This window comes from Nelumbo lutea, chromosome 5 (assembly GCF_056320005.1).
Source record: "Nelumbo lutea isolate HS-2025 chromosome 5, American lotus-T2T, whole genome shotgun sequence".
Lineage (NCBI taxonomy): Eukaryota > Viridiplantae > Streptophyta > Magnoliopsida > Proteales > Nelumbonaceae > Nelumbo > Nelumbo lutea.
In genome coordinates, this window is record NC_142688.1 from 44,362,746 (window position 1) to 44,386,111 (window position 23,366).

Here is a 23,366-nt window from a genome sequence, read left to right on the forward strand (position 1 = left end):
GCTTTACAATCCAATCAAGGTCATGGTGTTCAACTTCATATTAACGAGTTTGATGGTGAGTTGGAACCTGAAGAGTTTTTAGATTGGTAGGACAACATTGAAAATTAATTTGATTGGAAAGAAATGAATAAAGAAAGAAAAGTGAAGCTTGTAAAAGCAAAGATGCGTGGGACAGCCTTGGACTGGTGGAAAAATTACCAAAGGGGCAGAGAAAGGAAGGGAAAAAGAAAGGTTAATTCTTTACCAAAGGGTGCAGAATTTAAGGCAATGGAAACGAGTGTAAAGGAGTATATAAAAGAGTTTAATAGATTAACTCTTCGGAGTAATATGACTGAAACTGAACAACAAAAAGTTAGTAGATATATCAATGGTTTGAGGTTGCCAATACAGGATCAGGTCAGCCTGCATTGCCCATATTAAGTAAAGGATGCATATCAGCTAGCTTTGAAGGTTGAAGCTCAATTGAGTCAGAGCTCTGAGCAAAAACTAAGCGCTGTCCAAGGTACATCTTCATCAGGAGGCCAAAGTGTTGGGGTTGGTAAGGGTCGTGTGATCAACCAAACATGGCCTACAGTCCCAGGGACTCCAAATGCAACCAAGAGCAGTCAAGGGCAGCCTACTGTTAGATGTTTCAGGTGTATGGAGTTGGGGCATCATTCCAATGAATGTGTCCTAAGAGAAGAATTGAAGGGCAAACACATCTGGTTGATGAATCCATTGATGAACAACAAGATGATAAAGGCCATGTTAAGGATGGACAAGTGGCTGAAATTACTGAACCTAATGCTTTAGAGGAAGAAAACTTGGATGGGGACATTGAGGGTGAAGCTCTAGTAATACAACACTCCATGGTTGTACCTAAAGAACCACTAATAGGGGATTGGTTGAGAAAGAATATCTTTATAACACGTTGTACAGCTGGTGGGAAGTTGTGTAACCTGATTATTGACAGTGGAAGTAGTGAGAATCTTGTTTCTCAAGAGATTGTAGATAAATTACAGCTCAAAACTGTTCAACACCCCAACCATATCGTATTTTGTGGTTCAACAAAGGAAATGAAGTAAGAGTTTCTTCTAAATGCTTAATTAATTTCTCTATTGGTAATACATTTGAAGAATCGGTATGGTGTGATGTTGTCCCAATGGATGCATGCCATATTCTTTTCAGACACCCATGGCAATATGACCATAAGACCATTCATCATGGGGACAGGAACACGTACAGCTTTGTGAAAGACAATAAGAATATAACTCTTAACCAATGCAACTTGATTCATTTCCAAAGAGGGAAACGAAGCCAACCACTACTCTCTTCATCTCAAACAAATTGGCTCAAGAAGAAGGAAATTTGGATGTTGTTTACATGCTGGTTGCAAAAGAAGCTAGAAAAGAAATACTTATTCCAGAGATGGTGAAGAAGCTACTTCATGAATATGCTGATGTGATGCCTGAGGAATTACCCAATGGCCTTACTCCCCTAAGAGACGTACAACATCATATAGATTTAGTGTTGGGAGCAACATTGCCTAACTTACCCCATTATAGAATGAGTCCTAAGGAGCACGAGGAGCTCCAAAGACAAGTAACAAAGTTGTTGAAGGGGCTGATCCGTGAGAGCTTAAGTCCATGTGTTGTACCAGCTTTGCTCACACCAAAGAAATATGGTAGTCGGCGTATGTATGTTAACAGTCGTGCCATTAGATTACAGTCAAATACAAATTTCCCATACCCAACCTTGATGACAAGTTAGACACATTGGCTAGCTCACAAGTCTTTTTAAAGATAGATTTGAAGAGTGGGTACCATCAAATCCATATCCGAGAGGGGGATGAGTGGAAGACTGCATTCAAGACTAAGGAAGGTCTTTATGAATGGTTGTTTATGCCATTTGGGTTGTCTAATGCTCCTACTACCTTTATGAGGTTCATGAGCCAAGTTCTAAGACCATTTATGGGGAAGTTTGTGGTAGTTTATTTTGTTGATATATACTCATCCACAACAAAAATCATGTTGACATATACTCCGCAGCTAAGAAAAGCTTCCATGAGCTAAAGATGAGAATGACCAAGGCTCCAATACTAGCTTTACCTGATTTTAACAAGCTCTTTGAAGTTGAATGTGATGCATCCTGTGTTGGTTATACAACAATTTAATGATTTAGTTAGGTTACTTATAGACAAAAGGTTGGTGTGAAGTTTACAAACATGAAAGATAGAGTTAGGGGTGAGGGAATTTGTAGTCTTGATATGTCTCCCTTGCCAGAAATAGGTGTAAGAGAGCCATCAGCTAGGGTTACTTTGTCACGACTAGAAAGCAAGTTATGGGAATTAAATAAGGTAGAAACACTAGTCATATGATCAGAAGCTCCAGAATCTATAATCCAAGAGATTCTATGATTACCTAAGGTAGTTGCATGGTTGGTTGTAGCACGTATACCTGAATTTTCAAAAGCATGGAAATTGAATTGCCTGAAGGATTAGAAGTTGATGTGACTATGCTCTCAAGGTGATTAATCATCTTCCCATACATCTCAAATTCTGCCTTTGTTTCTGCCAGCTACTCGATAGTAGTCTTTTCATTAGAACCCTTGCCACTGTTTGGAACCATGGCTGCATTAGCATTTCCAGTCTTCCCATTTCCATATTATTTTTTGATCAGCAAAGGTGATTTTATTAAGAAAAATGAGATGAGAATTAGTACAGAAATTGAGTAGCCTCGGTTACCCCATTAGACTTTAAAATTTACACCTAAGATTTTGCTTTACAGCCTTACAACTGAGACAAAAAACAATGTTCCCTATTAGCCCCTTGCTTCGCTAGCTGGTCCACAAACCCATTTGTTGCTCTTGGAGTCCACTGAAATAATAATTGCATGTCCTTTGTAATGTGATTAAGTTTCTTGATCTCATTTCTGAACACCCATGGAGTCTTTCCGATCTGCATTAGCCAGCTTATAATTACTTTGGAATCGCCTTCTACAACCAGCTTTCTCACACCTATTTCCATGCCATTTTGTATTCCAAAGACCACTGCTTTTAGTTCAGCTGTAATGGAGTCTCCACTCCAATAGGACCCGAATACAGCCCCACTACTTTCCCCATGTCATCTCTTATGACCCCACCAATTCCAGCCACACTTGGGTTGCCAAAGCTGCTCCCATCAAAGTTTAATTTGAGAAATCCAGATTCAGGAGGATTCCAATTTCTTAAAACCTTCTTTTTTGCTGATGACGAGGATACTACAATCCTCTAGTTCCTGATTATATCATCCGCAGTAAAGTCTGAGAATAATCCCATAGATTTTACCCATGAGATCACTTTTATCATAATCCCTTCTATCAGTAATTCCTTACACCTTTTCTTTCCTTCAAAAATTCTCAGATTTCTTTCCTCCCAAAATATCCAAAGCACTGTTGCCCATGTGCATCTCCACAAAGTTCTTCCTCTTCTTTTTGGCCACCTGAAAGTGGAGGTGTCAAACAGTCTTTTCAAGCTCACCGAGGTATCCCACCTGCATCCAAAGAGAGAAAAGAACCATTCCCAAATGCAGCTAGCAACAGGATGGGAAACAAAATTATGATGAGAAGTTTCACCATTTGATTCACACAAACAGCACCAGTTAGGTGAAAGGCACCATCCAGGCCTCTTCCTCTGCATCAGATCACAGGTGTTAATTGCACCATGGTAAACCTCCCAACAGAAAGCACTCACTTTGGGGGGGAATAGGGCGACACCAGACTTCTTGGACTGTCAAGCAGCTGAATAATAGAAAACACCAAATCCAGCTCCCAATCTCTCACATTTCTGTGGAGACCCAAATTTCAAGCAAAACCAGATTGTGAAGGAGAAGGGGAAAAGAAATTAGCAACAAGTTTGCCCTTAAGACAGGAAAGGGCACAAATTGAGGGTAATAAGGTCTTTAAAGAAGCGTCACCCACCCACACATCTTCCCAAAATTTAACTTTGTTACCTGAATTGAGATCAAACCTGAAATGATTGAGGAGCAATGGAAGTAGTTTGTGAATCGCTTTCCCAGGTGAAGCACTGGAAACCCTGCTAGACACTCCAGCATCCCAACCATTCTCTGAGAGCCCATGTATACTAGTCACAATCTTGTGCCACAAATCTCCAAAACCACTTTCCTAGTAGAGCCTCTTTCCTATCCTTCAATCTCCCTAGCCCCAAACCTCAAAACTCTTTCCTTCTAGTTACTAGATCCCATCTTACTAAGTGATCTTTCTACTTCTCGCCCGGTTCCCACAAAAAATCCCTCATTATTCTCTCTAATTTCTTTCCCACAGCTTGAGGCATGTTGGACACCGTAAGGAAGTAAACTGGAAGGTTTGCTATGGTAGACTTAATGAGAGTAATCATGCCCCCCAAATAAATATAATTCCTCTTCCACGCAGCGAGTTTCCTTTTAAACCTGTCCACAATTGGATTCCAAAAATCTAAATTTCTAGGATTCGCACCAAGGGGGAGGCCTAAATACTTGAGTGGTCAATCACTTCTTAAACATCCTAGCTCCTTAGCCCACAGATTAAGATCTTCTTGTGCTAAATTGATCCTTACCACCAGACTTTTATTAAGGTTCACCCTCAGATCTGTCACTTTTTCAAAAAGTTTCACCAACATCCTTAGGTTTTTTGCTCCTAATTTGTCTCCATTCTCACAAAAAAAATAATGAAGTCATCCACAAATTGTAGATGAGTTACCATTTCCATATTTCTTATTATTATTAGAATTCTTGAATCGAGCCAGCAACATTTTTGGGTGTAACTTCCAGCAAATATCCTTTGCATGTTTTGGCTTCTTGCAATACTCACATATGACATCCTTCCCTAAGCTGCCTTAGGTTGCACCCCTACATTAGAAAAGTGGTCGATTCGAACTGCCCCCTAAACCTATACTTGCCTTTTTCTTTCCTCACTACTCACCATAGAATAACCCTGAGAGAGAGCTACATCATTCTTTGCAAATATATTCCGTTTGGTAATTGTTGGAATAATGTTAGAATAACTTAGTTGTAGTTGTTAGGGCCTGTTTGTCCAAATTAAAGTATTTTTTATTTCACTTTTTATTTCTGTTATGTCTGTTATTGTACTCAAGGGCACAAGGGTCTTTTCCCTTGTTATTTTCTGTCGCCCTATATATATTAAAAAAAACACTGGCGCCGCCAGTACTGTTGCATTGCAAACCCTCTCTTTTCTCCTCTCTTCTCTTCTCTTCTCTTCTCTTCTCTTCTCTCCTCTTTCACCTATCTCTGGCCGGCTACACTGTCAAGATGGTATCAGAGCAGGAATACTGATTAAAAGAGAGCAGACCGATCAACCCTACTGTCAAGAGAAGATCGATCAACCCAAAGAATAGGTCGAACAAACTAGCAGAAAGGAAATCTGATTCTGGACTACAGAATAGCTATGACTGGTATAGTTCTCCCTCTAATTTTCTCCTCTTTACTCTCCTTGATCATGGGCCGAGTGAAAACCCTATGAATCTGGGGCGGCTGAATGCTATCGAACCTGTGTAACCCTAGTTGTCTTGGATCGTGTGATCCTGTTGGTGTGTTAAGACACCTGTAGGTCAATGCTGACCTGTCTTCTCAATGGTTTGAGTTGACCATAAGCAAGAAGGATCTCTCCTGCTGATTAGTGGCTGTTAGCCATTCTAGAATTCTGATAGGCAGGTCTGAAACTACCGAATATTACCTCAGTTTTGTCCAGAATTTGGTACGGTTTGTGCACAATCTGGTTGGTAAACCCTAGTGTGTGGGTGTGAACTGAGTGGAGCATTGCTTTGTGGAGTAAGGAGGGGTCCTAAATCCGGTGTGTGGGACTGAGTAACTGCTTGACCATGTCGACTGAGAATTCTGCTACTTCAGAAATCTCAGGAAGCCACAATGGAGTGAGTGGGGGAATGGATATGAGCTTTCCCATAGCTGTCATTCCCTTTGATGGTCTGAATTACCTTGAGTGGTCTAGGGGGATAAAACTCTACATCACTGCTAGGGGGTGAATAGGATAAATCAATGGGAGAGTAAAGGAACCGAAGTATGGAAGTGCTGAGCATGATAGGTGGGACCAAGAGAACAGTATGGTGATGTCTTGGCTCTTGGTTTCAATGCTGCCACAAGTAAGGAAGACCTTTATGTGGGCTGAAACTGCTTGTGAGATATGGGAACAAGCGAAGTCCACTTATTCAGAACAGAGACACTATGCCAAGATATATCAACTACAAGCTGAATCTTCTACTTGCAAGCAGGGGGAGAGGAGTCTCTCGATGTACTATTCTGATTTGACATCAATATGGAAAGAACTTGATCACTATCAGAACGTGAATTGGAAGTGTGATGAAGATGCAAAAGCCTATAAGTCACTTGTATCACAGCAACGCGTGTTTGCCTTTCTCCTAGGGCTGAATCAGTCATATGAGTCCATCAGGGTACAGATCTTGGGTAGTAAAGACTTGCCATCAGTTCAGGAGGTGTATGCCTTGGTGCAGTCAGAAGAAAGCAGAAGAAGTGTGACGAATGGTGTAGAAGGGGAGTCAGTTGCCCTAGCAGTCCGGGGAAATTCAGATACAAATGTTGGAGGTGGTTTTAAAAGGGGTGACACTCAGAAAAAAACAGAAGATAAAAGCAAGCTTTGGTGCACTCACTGCCAGAAGACACGACACACTAAAGATACATGCTAGGATCTCCATGGAAAACCTAAATGGGCACAGAATTTGGGCAAGAAGTCAACACCGGATCAGGGCAAGAAACCAGGCCAACAGAATCAAAGAAGGTATAACTCAGCTAATCTGGCATCGACAGAGACTAGTCCTTCCGTAACTCAGGAGAGACATCCCGGTTCTGACCCTATGGAAGATATTATCAATTCCTTCCATGAACATTTGGAATTGTATGGTAGGACTCTCCGCCAGGTGGATTCTGGGCCTACTCCTTCTACCTCATTTGCGTCTACATCAGGTAATGCCACAGCCTTCCATGTGTCATCTCATACTACTGATTCACCTTGGATTATTGACTCCGGAGCCTCAAATCACATGACCGGTAAATCAAATTTGTTCCAGACATATAACCTTCTCTCTAGGAGAGATAAGGTAAGACTGGCTGATGGTTCTTTTTGTACCATAGCTGGCCGAGGCACCATATCTCTCCCACTTGGCCTTACTCTTCCAAATGTCCTGCACGTTCCGAAATTACCTATTAATTTGTTGTCCATTAGTAGTATTACTCACTCTTTGAACTGCTCAGTCACCTTTTTTCCGTCTTCATGTGTGTTTCAGGATTTGACCTCGGGGAAGACGATTGGTAGAGGAAGCATGGTGGATGGTCTCTACGTGTTGGAGAATAATGCTGGTCTAGTGGCGACTGAGTCCACAAGTTCGTCGAGTGAGAGTCAGACCTATTTATGGCATAGTCGTTTAGGTCATCTTTTTTTTGAGTCGTTAAAAGTTATGTTCCCAAAGTTGTTTGAGTCCTTGTCAGTGAGTCAGTTACAGTGTCAAACTTGTCAGTTGAGTAAGCATTGTAGAAGCTCTTTACCTTTAAGAAATAAAAGATCTGAATTTCCCTTTCATATTGTTTATTTTGATGTTTGGGGCCCTGTTACTCTACCTACTGCGGCTGGCTATAAGTATTTTGTTACGCTGATTGATGATTATTCTCGATACACTTGGGTTTATCCTATGCGATCTCGAGATGAAGTGCCACAAATTGTGAAAGATTTCCAACGCATGGTGTTCACTCAGTTCCAAACGGAAATTCATATTTTCTAATCGGACAATGCAAATGAATATTTCCATAGTGATCTCACGAAGTTCTTTAATTCGAGTGGGTCACTTCAGCGAAGCTCTTGTGCCAGGACACCCCAACAAAATGGTGTGGCTGAACGAAAAAATCGTCATCTACTCTCATTCTTTGAGAGTCAACCGTTCTTCTCGGTTTCTCCTCAGGGGGAGAGTAGGGTTGAGGAGAAACAGGTGACGACTCAGATTCAACTACCTCCTTTACCCGATCCTCCTCCGTTCCGGGTTTTCCATCGTCGTCATATGAGCCAGCAGAGTTCAAGAGCCGTGGAACTAGACACTATGCAACCAACATCATCGGATTCACCCGAGGCAGATCCGTCTCATCAGCCAGGTACACTTGCTCCCATTGCTCCTTTAAATGTTGATTCACATGTCCCCAATGATCTTAATATTCCTATTGCTAAGAGAAAGGGTGTTAGATCTTGTACCACTAATCATCCTATCTCTAACTTTGTGTCCTATGAGCATGTTTCACCCTCGTACCGTGCCTTCCTCTCCTCTGTGGATAGTGTTCCCATCCCTAAGACCATGGCAGAAGCTTTGTCAAAACCTGAATGGACAGATGCAATGAAGGAAGAAATCGATGCCTTACATAAAAATGGTACGTGGGAGTTGGTAGATCTTCCTGAAGGGAAGGAACCAGTGGGGTGCAAGTGGGTGTTCACAGTGAAACACAAAGCTGATGGAACTGTTGAAAGGTACAAGGCTAGACTGGTAGCAAGAGGCTTCACACAAGTATATGAAGTAGACTATGCAGAGACTTTTGCCCCTGTAGCGAAGATGAACTCCACCCGGATTCTCCTTTCCTTGGCAGCAAGTCTTGACTGGGATCTTCACCAATTGGACATCAAGAATGCCTTCCTGAATGGTGACTTGGAAGAGGAGGTGTACATGACCCAACCCCCAGGGTTCAGTGCCAGAGGCAGTGAACGAAAGGTGTGCAGGTTGAAAAAGTCCCTATATGGATTGAAACAATCACCTCGGGCTTGGTTTAGTAAATTCCATGTAGCAGTCCAACAAATGGGGTTCAAACAATGCCAGTCAGATCATACCTTGTTTGTAAAAAGAGGTGAAGGTAAAATTGCAGCTCTTAATGTGTATGTGGATGACATAGTGATCACAGGAGATTGGGAGGCTGAAATCCAGAGACTAAAAAAATTCTTAGCCACTAAATTTGAGGTAAAGGATCTAGGCCCCTTACGATACTTCCTTGGAATTGAAGTTGCCCGCTCTCACAAGGGCATCTTTATTTCCCAACGGAAGTATGTACTAGATCTACTAGAAGATACAGGCAAGTTGGGGGTAAAACCATCTGATTCACCTATTGAACCTAATCACCATCTGGGAGACAGTCAGGGAGAGTTTTTGAAAGATGTAAAGATGTTCCAGAGACTTGTGGGGAGACTTCTGTATTTGTCTATGACCAGGCCTGATATTGCCTATGCAGTGGGTGTCCTTAGTCAATTCATGCACAACCCGATGACAACTCACTTTGAGGCTGCAGAGAGGATCTTGAGATATCTCAAGAAGTTTCCTGGAGCTGGTTTGTTGTTCCAGAAACACGGTCACTTAAAAGTGGAAGTATATACTGATGCAGATTGGGCAGGAGCAGTCAATGACCGGAAGTCGACCAGTGGTTATTGTGCCTTTGTAGGAGGAAACCTTGTCACATGGAGAAGCAAAAAACAAAGTGTGGTGGCTAGATCCAGTGCTGAAGCAGAGTATAGAGCGATGGCTCATGGGGTTGCGGAAATCATGTGGATAAGAAATCTGTTAGGTGAACTGGGTTTTGTGGTAAACAATCTGACTTCACTCTACTGTAATAATAAAGCAGCCATCAATATTGCTGCTAATCCAGTTCTGCAGGATAGGACGAAACACATTGAAGTGGAAAAGCATTTTATCAGAGAGAAACTTGAAAGTGGAGAAGTGTGCACACCATATGTCAACTCGGAAGAGCAACTTGCAGATATCTTCACCTAAGGTCTTCATCATGTGCGGCACAAAGATTTGTGTGACAAGTTGGGCATGATTGACATCTATGCTCCAACCTGAGGGGGAGTGTTGGAATAATGTTAGAATAACTTAGTTGCAGTTGTTAGGACCTGTTTGTCCAAATTAAAGTGTTTTTTATTTCGTTTTTTATTTCTGTTATGTCTGTTATTGTACTCAGGGGCACAAGGGTCTTTTCCCTTGTTATTTTCTGTCGCCCTATATATATTAAATAAACACTGGCGCCACCAGTACTGTTGCATTGCAAACCCTCTCTTTTCTCCTCTCTTCTTTTCTCTTCTCTTCTCTTCTCTCCTCTTTCACCTATCTCTGGCCAGCTACACTGTCAAGAGGCCCTATAAGGAATTCAAATACCTTGTTTCTTTCCACAAGTTTACTATAAGTTTCAACATCCATTTTACTTTCCCAAGCAATTACCTCCATCAAATCAATCTCTTGCCATAGAGATTTCAACATTAAATAATAAACTATTAATGGTTTCTCCCCTTATCATAAATTACTGACATCATTTTTCAGCTAATATGCTTTAGCCAAATTCAATTTCTGGGAGTATGTCTCTACAACATTATCCCAAATCTCCTTTGCAGAATTTACCCACAAGTAATGTTGGCTGATATAAAGATGCATCGAATTCACCAACTAACCAATAACAGTATAATTTTCTTGCATCCACTTCCCGTGAGAATGATCATCTTCCTTAGGTTCCTTCTTACTACTAGATATATACCCCCACTTTCCTCTACTATAAAAATATATTGTCACTGACTGTAACCAAGCCAAATAATTGGTTTCATCAAGCTTCACTATGGTCACAGCCAACAGAGGATCAACAGGACGCTCTTGAAGCCTGTCCGGACTCTGAGCCATGCTTGATCTCTACTTTAAAACCCAACCTCTCCTTGTAGGCCTTTTAAAAAACAGTTCTACTTGAATCGATCTCTATAAGGATAAAAAATACTCCCTTGAAGCTCTGAGCGCCAAGTTGGAATCCCCTCTAGGACCCTTAATTCATAAATCTCCTGTTTCTAGGGTTTTGGGTAAGAACTCCATGAACTGTCTTAGACACCAATCTGATCGCCGCTTTTCTCCTGAAATCCTCTACCAACTGAGGTGATTATCTTCTTTAATCAATTATCCATTCAGATCTCCATACACAATATGTATGGGATTAAGAAGGAAAAAAAGGTAGTTGTATGCTCTGATACCAAGAAGAAAACTAGCCAGCACTTGTGTCTTCCCTTTAATCAGAAAAATACAGGAAGGGAGAAAGAAATATGAGAGCAAGAGAGTGAGAAAAGAGAAAAGAAGAGAGGAGAAGAAATGAAGAAGAAGAGTTTAATCATTCTCTCTCCAATCCTCAAGTACTTTTATAAATCATAATAAGAAAACTAATAGGACATTTACAAGTGCCCTTAATGGAGCGGCTGTCAATAAATATAAAGAAAGAAGAATAAAGGCCCATTAACTCAAGTAAACTAATGGCAAAGCATAAAAAGGATAGTCCCATCCGGCCCACTATTTCTACAAGATCATCAACATTAGGGATGAAAGTTACATGCACTAAAATATTACCAAGATAATTTTAGTTTAAACTAGTAACAATGTCAATATGCAAAAAACGAGTAATCTATGTAAGATTTCCTTATGTGATGTCATTTGGTGACCCTAATATCAACTGACTGGGCTCAAAGGAACCTAGTTCAATTGATACATTAAGTGTTATTATCAGTGTTTTAAAAACCGGCCCAGAGGCTGAACTGTTTTTGCCCCCGGGTCACGGGTCACCAGTTTGACCGGCCGGGTCGAACGGTTCAGACCGTGCCACGCCACTGCATGTATGTGTATATATATTTATATACATTATATATGTGTATATATGTATACATATGTGTATAAATATATATTTTAGCAATAAATAATGTATAAATATGTTTTAGATATGTTATATTTATTATTTTATATTTAATTTATATTTTTTAACTCAGTTTTTAATTTTTTTATTTATAAAAATATTAAAAATTGCAATTTGAGGCCAGAAAAGGGATTTTTTCGCAAAAATAGCGGGGCAAGGCGCCTATGGCTCCTTGGGACGCATAGGTATCGAAAAATTACCCAAAATAAAAAACAAATCACCCCAATCGGACATTGGAGTGCAAAGTTATGGCCTCCGAAAGTTTTGCATGCATTGAGTGTGCAACCCGCGACCTGGTCACCGGGTCGAATGGGTCAACGGTTGAACCGGCTGGGTCGAACGATTCTTGACCAAGTCAATGGCTTTTGACCATCTAATGGGTCTCAACTGAACCGGATCCAAAATCCTGGCTGGTTGACGGTTTGAACGGTTTGATCGGCCAAGTCAATGGCAGGTTGAAAGCATTGGTTACTATTGTTAACTTGAGTAACATATTTGGCAGTGTCAATGGGCACACATGAAAATGTTTAAACATACTCAGAGGTGGATCAAGTATTTCATTGTTAATTCAAGAAATATCTAAATTAAATAAAAGAAAACCGCATATGCCCAAGGGAAGAAGAAACTAAAATATCATTACAATGGAAGATGCTGCAATTAGACACTTAAAAGTTCTTAATTTGACTCTCATGTTTAGAACAACTCCCGTACCAGAAATCACAGCTGTGTGCTTCCAACCACAAGATACCTACACAAGGAGATTTCTCGAAACATTTAAAATTGTTCTAGAAGTTTGTGGAAACATAAACTTCGGCAGAAAAATGTATAGTGCTATTCAACTGCATGTTTAAATGATAATTGTCCAATGAAGTGCATACCTTGCATACAGGAAGTTTCATGAATGGACCTTCAACTCTTTCTGGTGAGTGGATAACTTCTGTGCAACTAAGGAATAAATAAATAAATAAGATATATCAGCTGGTGAAGAGACTGAAATGCTAAGAGTTTTGGACTTCTAGTCATAAATACAAGCCTACAAGCTATAGCTATTATGACAGACTATTTAGGGAGCAGATACCCAATACCAAGGCAACCATTCTCATTTGAACCCCATGTGTACAGTTCACCACCATCTGTATGGAGAAAAGAAAATGGAAAAGAAAAGAAAAGTTACATTTAGGGCAGCGTTTCCATTCACCTATCAATGATGATCATTGCAATGTTAAAGGACAGACTCAATTCAGGAAATATTTATTAAAACTCACTTGTTTGTGACCATTCAACCTATTATCCTAAATGAACAAATTCCATACAATTCTTGGATTTGCTTGGTAAAAGTTTGTTGCTCTTACATGCCTATCATATGATTCACTTATATAAAAGAGCTAATTTTGGATGAGGTAAAGTAAATACTTGTTATAACACATGTGTGATATCCACCACATGCAATTTCTTCAGATGATGGAATTTTGCTGATGATGGAAGGCAATGTTGTTTTATTTTTGTCCACAAAGCCCTAAATTTTCCATTCAGAAATCCATAAAGCAAATGAAAAGAAGATCCAATAAGCAATCAAAATGTAACCACCAAACAGGATCTCAAAGAATATATATTTTCTCCAATTACCAGTTTATCAGCTGCTCTTTCACCAAATATAAAAACTGATCCATTCTCTGGTATTTCCAAGACAAGAAAAAGTAAGTCATAAATATAGACAACAAATACATTCAATTCACAAATTTACATTAGGAGACAGAAATAGGGAGTTACCATCAATGCAGGCTGAATGCAATAATCCAGCAGCAACATTTTTAACCTATATTTACATAAAAAAGAGCCAAAAAAAGAAAAAAAATGGTCCAAATCTGATGGTCTATTTTGGATGGTAAAACTTCTAGGAGAAATATCTATTATCAAGAAGGAATTGAATGAAACAGGTCATAACTATAAAAGTACCTTAATTCCCTCAAGTTCCTTGATGAGCCTTGGTGTATATTCACTGCAAAAGAAAGACTGTTAGTAACCCCCTAAAACAATCAATAAGCATATCCAAGAATCCAAAAGTAGTGCACAAATGTTTGGATAAGGCACAAAAATGGTTTTATTCTCTCAAATGTGTATGAACTGTAATGAGTCGAAAATCCAGTCTACCTAAGTCTTTTCAGAGTTTTAGTGTTCTTTCATATATGGATGATGTTGATAGACTTCAAGAGATTTTGTATTAGTAAGAAAAGTTCACATAAAGTACATAATAACGTACTAAAAATCAAACTACACTGGAACTGGATGGATAACAAGTTAATCAGGGAACCCAGGACTACCATTGGCTCAGACATCCAAACCATCAAAGCAACAAATACCATTGAAACATTAATTATCCATTCTTAGACTTCAGCAGTTAGCAGATTTACTCAGTTTTACCTGTTTTATTTGCATCACCAAATAAAAGGGTAATGTAATTATTAATTAATTGAAGGTTTTCAATTGAATGGTTAAATTTTAAAGGATAAAATTATTACCCATTCACATAAAAAGATGTGTATAGATAAGAAGAGGGAGAAGTTAACCTACACATGGATATTCTCTAGGAGAGGTTGGACTAAACACTGAAGGATAACAGCATTGTGTCCATTGTACATCCAAAGAAGTTCTGTTTTTATAACATCAATGTCTTTCAACATCAAAAAGATAGCCCCTGTACAACATGAGGCTGTACACTGGGAATGTACAGAAATACATCTCTGAACCTTATACCAATATACCATCACCCCTTTACTATGAACAAAAAGATTTTCAAAGACAAAAAAGGGCTTGTAATCTTTTCCTGTAACCTCTTTGTGTACTGCTAACCAAGAATACAATTTTCCTAATATTTTTAAGTATACTGATTCAACCGAACTCCTCTTCCCTTCGCAATCTAGATTTGGACTTTTATTTTTCTTTTATAGGATCTGTTTGGTTTGTGGGATGAGAAGGGAAAAAGGAATATTCTCAAATATTCTTCCCTTCCCATGTTTGGTTTGTGGGATGTTATGAGATGGGATGGGAAAAAGGTGGGATTGCAGTTCTCAATTCTTCGGAAGTGAAAGCACACCATTTTGGTGTGAAACAAGTGAGAAAGGAGGGGGAAACTTATTCAACATAAAAACCTTGTAAATGATAGACCCACGACCTGTTAATAAATTATTAGTTATTTAATAAAATATTAATATAATATTTTAATTAAATTAATTATTAATTATTTAATAAGTAATAGAAAATATTAAACACAAATCATTATAGAATTATTAATTTATTTTATAGAATATAAATAATTATTACTAACAAATAAGTAATTAATAATAAGTAAATAATTATGATTATTTAATATAATAAATAATTAAGTATTTCATTATAATTAATAATAACATATTTAAATTATTGGGCTCTCGTCCATGGGTTTGTATCTTTTGTTGAGGCATCTTCTGTTTTGGGTGCCTTTCTTCTGTATTTTCCCACTTATGACAAACAATAAATTTTCTGTTATTGATAAAAATAGAAGGAAAAGAAGGTAAGCATGGAATGATATTAAAAATATGATAATATCAGGAAAAAAAGGCAAAGTGTATTATTTTCATCATGACAAATTTGCTACAAATAACATGTTAACAGTGATGCAGAATCCTTGTGATCATGAAACCCTAAGAAGTTACCTTGGACTTCTTAAAAAACCTAAAATACTCGATTGATGTCCATGACCAAGTCTTCCAGATCCACCTTCTCCCCAGGTTAAGGCCTCACCATCATCTACATGATACAAAGAAACAAAAAAAAACAAATAGGACCATTTCTTAGAACCCAGACATTGTCAACAAGAAAAATAGAATGCCACAACCACCAAGTAAAATCAGTAAACTAGGGTTATAAGTGCACCGATCTAGCTACCTGTGACAGCAATTGAATGCTCTGAACCCAAAGCTATCATTTTAATCCGCATTCCACCCAAGCACTCAATTATACTTGGTGAAGAAACTATCTTTGCTGCTCCTTCAGATTAGTAAAAACAATGATCAATTTTGTAGTTAGTTTCTGTATAGTACATTTTAATTTCATATCATGACAATCGTCATCATCTAAGCCTTACCCCAACTATATGGGGTTGGCTACATTAATCTTGTTTCCTCATTCCATTCTGTTTAATGTCACATCCATTGTTTAATTTCATATTATCTAATACCTAAAACAATTATCACCATCATCCAAGTCTTGTCCCAACTATATGGGGTCAGCTACTCAAATACCTAAAATAAAAAGGGGGCAAACGAAACAGAGAGAAATAGCAACAGAAGTTTATTGGCATTTTAGAATAACACGGTTGGCAAAAATTTCCATTTAATTAATTGTTTTGCTATAAATGACAAAACAGAGAGTTTACGGAAAGCAGAACAAGCAAAGAGTATTACAAGAGAATTCATGGAGAACAAGTGCCAACTGAAATAGAGGGAGATGAGGGGGAGGGAGAATAAAAATATAATAACACTTGACCAGCAAGTGAAAGTTCTGGATGAAGGAAACAAAAGGAAATAATATTATGACAATATTTCTCAACTTCGATTAAGTGCTGAAATGGAATGATTTTGGTCTATAACTTGAATTTCAAAAATTGAAAAAGATACATGGTTTACTTTAGAAAATTCATAGAAAAAAACAGTGTACACTACAACATCAAAAAGGAGGAAATGGTTTAGTTACTACTTCTCCCAAGGCCAAGCTGCCCACTGGAATTATTTCCCCACATGTAAAGTTCCCCGTCCACTGCAAAAATATGAATAATTTTGTTTGAGAAAGAAACTTGAGAAAATAAGAAAATAAGAGATGCATATATAAATTTAATAAAAAGTGCATACATGACCAAAACAGATATTTAACTATTAATCCTTATTGTTTGCAATACATACTAAAAGCAATTAGCACTTACAAATAACCAACACATTTATTAACAAAACATGCTTGCAAAATTCTAGCTGAACAAATCAGAGATTAAAAAGGTGTTCAATTTAATTCTCATTATAACATATCATTTTTTATCTGAGAAAATGTAACTTTCATTGAAAAAAAGAGAGGGGGAATGTACACTCAAAGAAGACAAAAAGTAACAAAAGGAAACTCCCGGAATTTGCAATGGTAATGTATTCCTGCTATACAAAAAATCCCTTTCCGCCCCAGATTTAGCCAAGCTGTCAGCACTACAGTTAAGCTCTCTAGGAATCCATCTAAATCAGCAACTGATAGAGTCTATGATCTTTCTGATTTCATTAAGGAAAAAGCGGCATCATAACATATCACATGCCAGTAGAAAGTAGCACTCCATGCCAGATATCATGTTGTCTAAAGGTCAGTGGAAGTTTTACATGTCTCCAAATGGTTTTAACCTGTACTTAAGTTTTTCTAATGGGGCTTATATAGGAGATGGACAGCATGTCTTTATATTTTATTAGTTAAACTTCATATTTGATTTTGGACTAAATTATTTTCCTCTTTAGAATCGTATCACAAGTCCTGGCAAGACATTACTTTGCTGTTATACTTGGTTTGCTCCTTCTTTATTACTCTAATCAATATACAGCTAGAAAGCTTCATTATCCTAAGTTTTCCATGTTTCCTCTGCTCAACCGGACACTGTCTAGTAAAAAAGGGTGAAGTAAACTATTTACTATAAAAAAATGTATTAACTGAAAAGAGACATACAAAGGTTTTTTTTTTATGCTCCACCAAGATGCTGTCAAACTGTTATTCCAGGAAAAGTTATACAAGGAATTGGAGAAAGGTTCATGTTGGTTAGGCTGTCTTAATTTGTATGTTTATCTTTGTTGGGTCTGAAGTCATTAGTTATTGGGCCTTAGTTACTGGGCCTAATCTTATTTAGTGTTTATTTTTTACTAGGTGTCCCATCACTAATCAGAGGCATTCTTGTCTATTCATGTAACATTATGTAATGTCCTTATATATAGTAGATTAGGGCTGGCTGAGTATTAATTATGCCGCCCATCTCATATCTTCTTTCTTCTTCTTCCTCTTCTTCTCTCATTCGACAGTCCTATTTCAGCAAACATGGTATTAGAGCACTAATCTTTCGACTGGTTACAGCAGCCGCCTCTTCTTCTACTCGCAGTTAACTCTCTCATCTTTCTTTTTTTGGTTGCTGCAAAGAAACCCTAGGGTTGGTCATAGAACACAGCTAGACCTACATCTAGGGTTTCCCTTGGTTGTAGGGCCCAAGGGGAGGTAGACCCAGAGGCTGATGCCCTATTAGATGCAGTACAGCAGACTGTAGCCATTCGGCTAAGATAGATCTGTGTAGAACAGATCTAGGCGGAAGGACTAATCTCAGCAGTCCTAGAACTGTTCGTGGGTGAGGTTATATCCTGCGATAGCAGTGCTTAGCACACAGTAGAAGCCAACACAGCAAGTTGCAGGCTGCAGCAGCAGTGATTAGAACACAGAAGAAGGTAGCACAACAGAGTATAATCTGTGACAGCAGTAATTAGGGCACAGTGTGCAGTGTAGTACTCGGTGTTTTAGCTCTGTGTCGGGTTCTCAGGACTGAGTTTACAGTGCAGCAAGTTCCGTAAGTGTGAAACAATTCACTATATATTGCGTTTACAATTTTGACATTTACGAGTAAGTGAAGATGTCTTCCATATCCGGGGATGTGTCTTCTAGAGATGTTAAGGCTTGTGGGAGGTCTCCTAATCTGGAGAATCCAAATCTGCATAGTCTACAGATCACAAGTGTGTTGTTGGATGAGTACAACTTCAGGGAATGGTCTGTCTCAGCCTTACTTTTCATCACATCCCGGGAACTCACTAGTTACTTGGATGGGCAGAAGAAGGAACCAAAAGTGGGGAGTGCTGAATATGCAGCTTGGCGCAAGGAGAATGCTATAGTTATGCCCTGGCTACTTGCCTCAATGACTCCAAGAGTAGCTAGGACTGTTCAACATTTCTCCACGGCTGCCAAGATATGGGAAAAAGTTTCCAAAACCTATGGGCAGAAAAAGAATAATGCCAGAATTTACAGACTGAATCAAGACATTGCTGCCTTGAGGCAAGGAGATATGAGTGTTGCAACATATTTTGCTACACTAGAAGGACTATGGGAAGAGTTAGATCACCACCTTATTATTGATTGGGAGAGTGCCGGAGACAAGGAAAAGCATGACAAACAAATTGAAGAGGGTAGAGCATTTAAGTTTCTGGCTGGCTTAGATCCTATATATGAGAGCATAAGGTCCCAAATTCTGGGAAGGGATGAAATGCCAGACTTACATCATGTTTACTACTTTGATAAGGAAAGATACCAGAAGCTGGTGGGGAAGTTGATTTACCTGTCCCACACTCGCCCTGACATTGCTTATGTTGTACATGTTGTCAGTCAGTTCATGCACTCCTAAAATTCCTCACATGAAAGCTGTGGAAAGGATCCTCAAATATTTGAAGTCTTGCCCGAGGAAAGAGATTCTGTTCAGGAAAAACAGTAAAATTGAAGTTGAAGGATATACTGATGCAGATTGGGCTGGTTCTGTTGGGGACAGGAAGTCTACTTCTAGGTACTACACCTTTGTTGGAGGAAATTTAGTTACATGGAGGAGTAAAAAACAGAATGTGGTTGCTAGATCTAGTGCAGAGGCCGAATACCGAGCCATGGCTCATGGTGTTGCTGAACTTTTATGGCTTAAGATCCTGCTTGGTGAACTTGGAATAAAGATTGAGTGTCCTCTCAAGTTGTACTGTGACAACAAGGCTGCCATCAACATTGCAAATAACCCAGTGCAACATGATAGAACGAAACATATTGAGATAGACCATCACTTTGTTAGAGAAAGAATTGTCTCAGGAGAACTCTGCATTCCTTATACTCCCTTCGAGATGCAGATTGCAGATGTTCTGACTAAAGGGCTAGCTACAGTGAAATTCGTGGACTTACTTGGCAAGCTAAACATGATTGACATCCATGCTTAGCTTGAGGGGGAGTGTTGGTTCGGCTGTCTTAATTTGTATGTTTATCTTTGTTGGGTCTTAAGTCATTAGTTATTGGGCCATAGTTACTGGGCCTAATCTTATTTAGTGTTTATTTTTTACTAGGAGTCCCATCACTAATCAGGGGCATTCTTGTCTATTCATGTAACATTATTAATGTCCTTATATATAGTAGATTAGGGCTGGCTGAGGATTAATTCTGCCGCCCATCTCATATCTTCTTCTTCTTCTTCCTCTTCTTCTCTCATTCGACAGCCCTATTTCAGCAAACAGTTCATATTTGGAACGAAGAAAACCAGTTGAAATAAATAGCACCTATCCCAGATTTGCTTTTCCAACCCTTCAGACCTGATCATCCTTGTTGTCATGTTCATGTACCAACAACTCTACCTGTTCTTTTTTTTAAGTAGAACGAAAATTTATAAAAAAAGAAAAAAAAACAAATACAACCTCGAACGGTGTTGAGGGGACACCTATATATATATATATATATATATATTGATGAATAACTGACAATTTATTAATGTTATCAAATTTCTAGAGTCTTACACCCCAAGGAGGTTGTTGCCATTGGATAACTTCCAAGAAACAACAATGAAATTCTGATGCATTACATTACTTGACTCCGGAGCATTGTATCCCTCATGGTCCCTTGTTTTCCAGTCCATTTGCACATTGTGGCACCCAAGTTACAGTTACTTATCAAGTGCTCAATCAAATACTTTATTTCTCAAACAGCATGTCTATACTTCCAATTCCAATAAATATTGGGGTAGGTGAATATTTGAGAGCTGAAAGATTGGCTGTCTTGGAGGGTATTCAAATAGCAAAAGAGTTGTATATTCGGAAGTTATCAATCAAGGAAGACTCAAAACTAGTCATTAGATGGTTGCAAAAGGAAGAGGAAGTGGATTGGTGGGGGTTCATCAATGAGAAGAGAAGAATCAAGCAGCTGATGCAAGACATGTATATCACTCTAAAGCGGATTAAAAGAGATGCTAATTCTTTGGCAAAACAAGGGGTGGGAAGGAGCCGATTGTTTTGGGCATGGTTGTAATACTACTTACTTTTTAGGGAGAGATAAGAGAGTTTATCTCTCCATTTCTCTTGTTTGTACTTATTTCTTTGATTATTAATGAATTCTGTTTCTGTTATTGTTCAAAAAAATGTCTATACTTCAAAGAGATCTGTTGGGTTCCACATAACCACCAATTACGATTCTCAATTCCCTTCAGCTATCAAGTTTGTGATGCCCATTGATCTAGCCCTTCTTATTTCACAAAGGTTTGCCCAAGTTTCAGCCTTGACTGAGTCCCCAATCCCTATAGATCCTGAGTACATTGTAGTGATGTTTCCTTCTCCTTTTCTGATTACTCCACCTATGCCAGCCATGCCTGGGTAACAACTCTACTGTACCTTGTACATGCCAAATGCAAAATATGCATTTTAAGGCCAAATTTGTCATATGATTCTTATGCTTCATGAGGTTGTCATATCTAAACATATTTTTCTACATTAGCACACTTTCTTTCAATACACTGACTGGAACAAATACTTTCCTTTCAGAAACATCTCACAAAAATATGTTGGATGCAATACCTGACTGTTTACAAGATTGCCTATAATGTCTCTGTAGCATATTTGACTTGAGTAGCAAAATATGTGAATAATTCACATGAATGAACGAATTAAGCCATTGATAGATCAAGATGAAAAGCTAGGTAGGTGAACCACAGAATGTATCCAAACTATTTTCCATGAAACAACACAAGGATACCATCAAGATTTTAAGGATAGATTTTCTCTAAAAAAAGAAAAAAAAATATTTCATGGATAGATTGAAAACCAAACAGCCAAAATTACAGTATAAAATTATCTCCTGCCAAATAAGGAAAAAAATAGAAAGGAAATGCATCCAATTAGAATAACTGAGAATAGAATCAATTAAAGTCCTATAATCCATGCCTGTGATAGCAGAAGAATGATGATAACCGGCTGATATGTATACAATTTCCTTATTAAATCCAGTGACTTCGAGAGGCTCCTGAAAACATCTAGAAAAGTTCAGCAAATGTATATGAAAATAAACCCCAAAGTTTACAAGTAGCCCTTACATAAATTCCAAAAAAAAGAAAAGAAACATGAACTATTTTCTTTTCAATCATGGCTTAGGATATTCTCAATACTTTCCTTTCCCTAAGAGAGGATACTAAATCTAATAACTTCCAGGATTTCTAAATAGTTCCAACATTTCTACCACATGACAAATATATCTCATAGAGTAAGAACAAAATCTAAGAGGAGCTTAAAATATGGGAAAAGCCAAATAAAGTAGGGTTTCAACCTGTCAATCAAAGATCAAGCTCTTCAAATCTTGAAAAGGTTTTCCTGGACCCCTCCAGGATTGATTGTCGAATTTGGACTCTCTCCTTCTCGGGTTCATTCACTTGTTTTTCCTTCCTTCTGTCTCTAAAATTCGGCCTAATGATAGCCTGGGCATACCTTTTCCAGCTAATGAGGTTTGGAGTAAACCAATCCCGCCTAGTGTTGTGGTTTTTGCTGGGAAGTGTTTCTGGTTAGGATTAACAATTGTGACCTGCTCCAAAGGAAAAGACCTAATTGACGCTTTGTTTTATCTCCTCATTTGTGTCCCTTTTGTAAAATTGATCGTAAGTCTTCCCTTCACTTATTAATCTCATGTCCCTTCGTTTTAGCAATTTGGAAATGGTTTTTTTTCCTTTTTTGGGTGTAGGTATAACCCCCCACCAAATGTACAAAGATTGTTTAGCCCTACCTTTGTTTGTTGGAAGAGGAAGAGGGGAAGAGTTTTATGGAGGTGTACAAGAGCAACAATTTGTTGGGCAATATGAGAAGAGAGGAACCGAAGAACATTCGCAGAAAAAGAGGGACATAGGGAAGCTTAATTGAAGCCATCACCATTAAAATGGTTTGTTGGTTCGGCTGATATTTTGTTATCCTCTTGTCTGGGTTAGATATTAAGTCTTTAGTTAATGGACCTTAGTTACTGGGCATATTTTTATTTAGTGTCTTATTTGACTGGGTGTCCCATCACTAATCAGGGGCATCCTGGTCCAGGCTGCGGAAACAGTGGCTAAACACAGCATAAGGGTTTCAGTTCGGTGCTTCAGCAGTTTGGTGGCAGCTTACAACAGCAGTAGTTAGAGCAGTACAGCAGAGTGGAACTTGGTATTTCGGTCCTGATACAGACCCTCCAGTCTGAGTTTACAGTGCTGCAAGCTCCGTAAGTCTGAAGTGGTTTCATATAACTTGTGTGACAGTTTTTGGTACTCTTGCAAGTCGGAGAAGATGTCTTCCATATCCGGGGAAGTGTCTTCTAGAGATGTTAGGGCTAGTGAGAGGTCACCTAATCTGGAAAACCCAAATCTGCACAGCCTACAGATAACAAATGTGTTGCTAGACGAATACAACTTTAGGGAATGGTCTGTTTCAGCCATGCTCTTTATCACATCCCGGGATCTTACCAGCTACTTGGATGGGCAGAAGAAAGAACCCAAAATAGGGAGTGCTGAATATGCTATTTGGAGAAGAGAGAATGCTACAGTCATGTCCTAGCTACTTGCTTCAATGAC

The 23,366-nt window shown here is 38.7% G+C and overlaps 1 protein-coding gene across 2 annotated transcripts in view; it reads right to left on the minus strand.

The window, feature by feature from the left end:
• RUG1 (Regulator of chromosome condensation (RCC1) family protein) overlaps window positions 1-23,366 on the minus strand; it is a 52,414-nt gene that overhangs the window by 11,833 nt on the left and 17,215 nt on the right. The window contains exons 3-13 of one of the 2 annotated variants that reach the window (XM_088944493.1): window positions 21,721-21,799; window positions 16,472-16,531; window positions 15,662-15,757; window positions 15,430-15,523; window positions 13,694-13,736; window positions 13,508-13,553; window positions 13,364-13,410; window positions 13,151-13,253; window positions 12,816-12,870; window positions 12,616-12,682; window positions 12,449-12,485 (exon numbers count right to left, since the gene is read on the minus strand). In XM_088944493.1, the coding sequence (XP_088800619.1) occupies window positions 12,449-12,485; window positions 12,616-12,682; window positions 12,816-12,870; window positions 13,151-13,253; window positions 13,364-13,410; window positions 13,508-13,553; window positions 13,694-13,736; window positions 15,430-15,523; window positions 15,662-15,757; window positions 16,472-16,531; window positions 21,721-21,799 (727 nt within the window). Of the gene's footprint in view, window positions 1-12,448; window positions 12,486-12,615; window positions 12,683-12,815; window positions 12,871-13,150; window positions 13,254-13,363; window positions 13,411-13,507; window positions 13,554-13,693; window positions 13,737-15,429; window positions 15,524-15,661; window positions 15,764-16,471; window positions 16,532-21,720; window positions 21,800-23,366 lie in introns of both variants that reach the window. The other variant, XM_088944492.1, reaches the window with a different exon arrangement.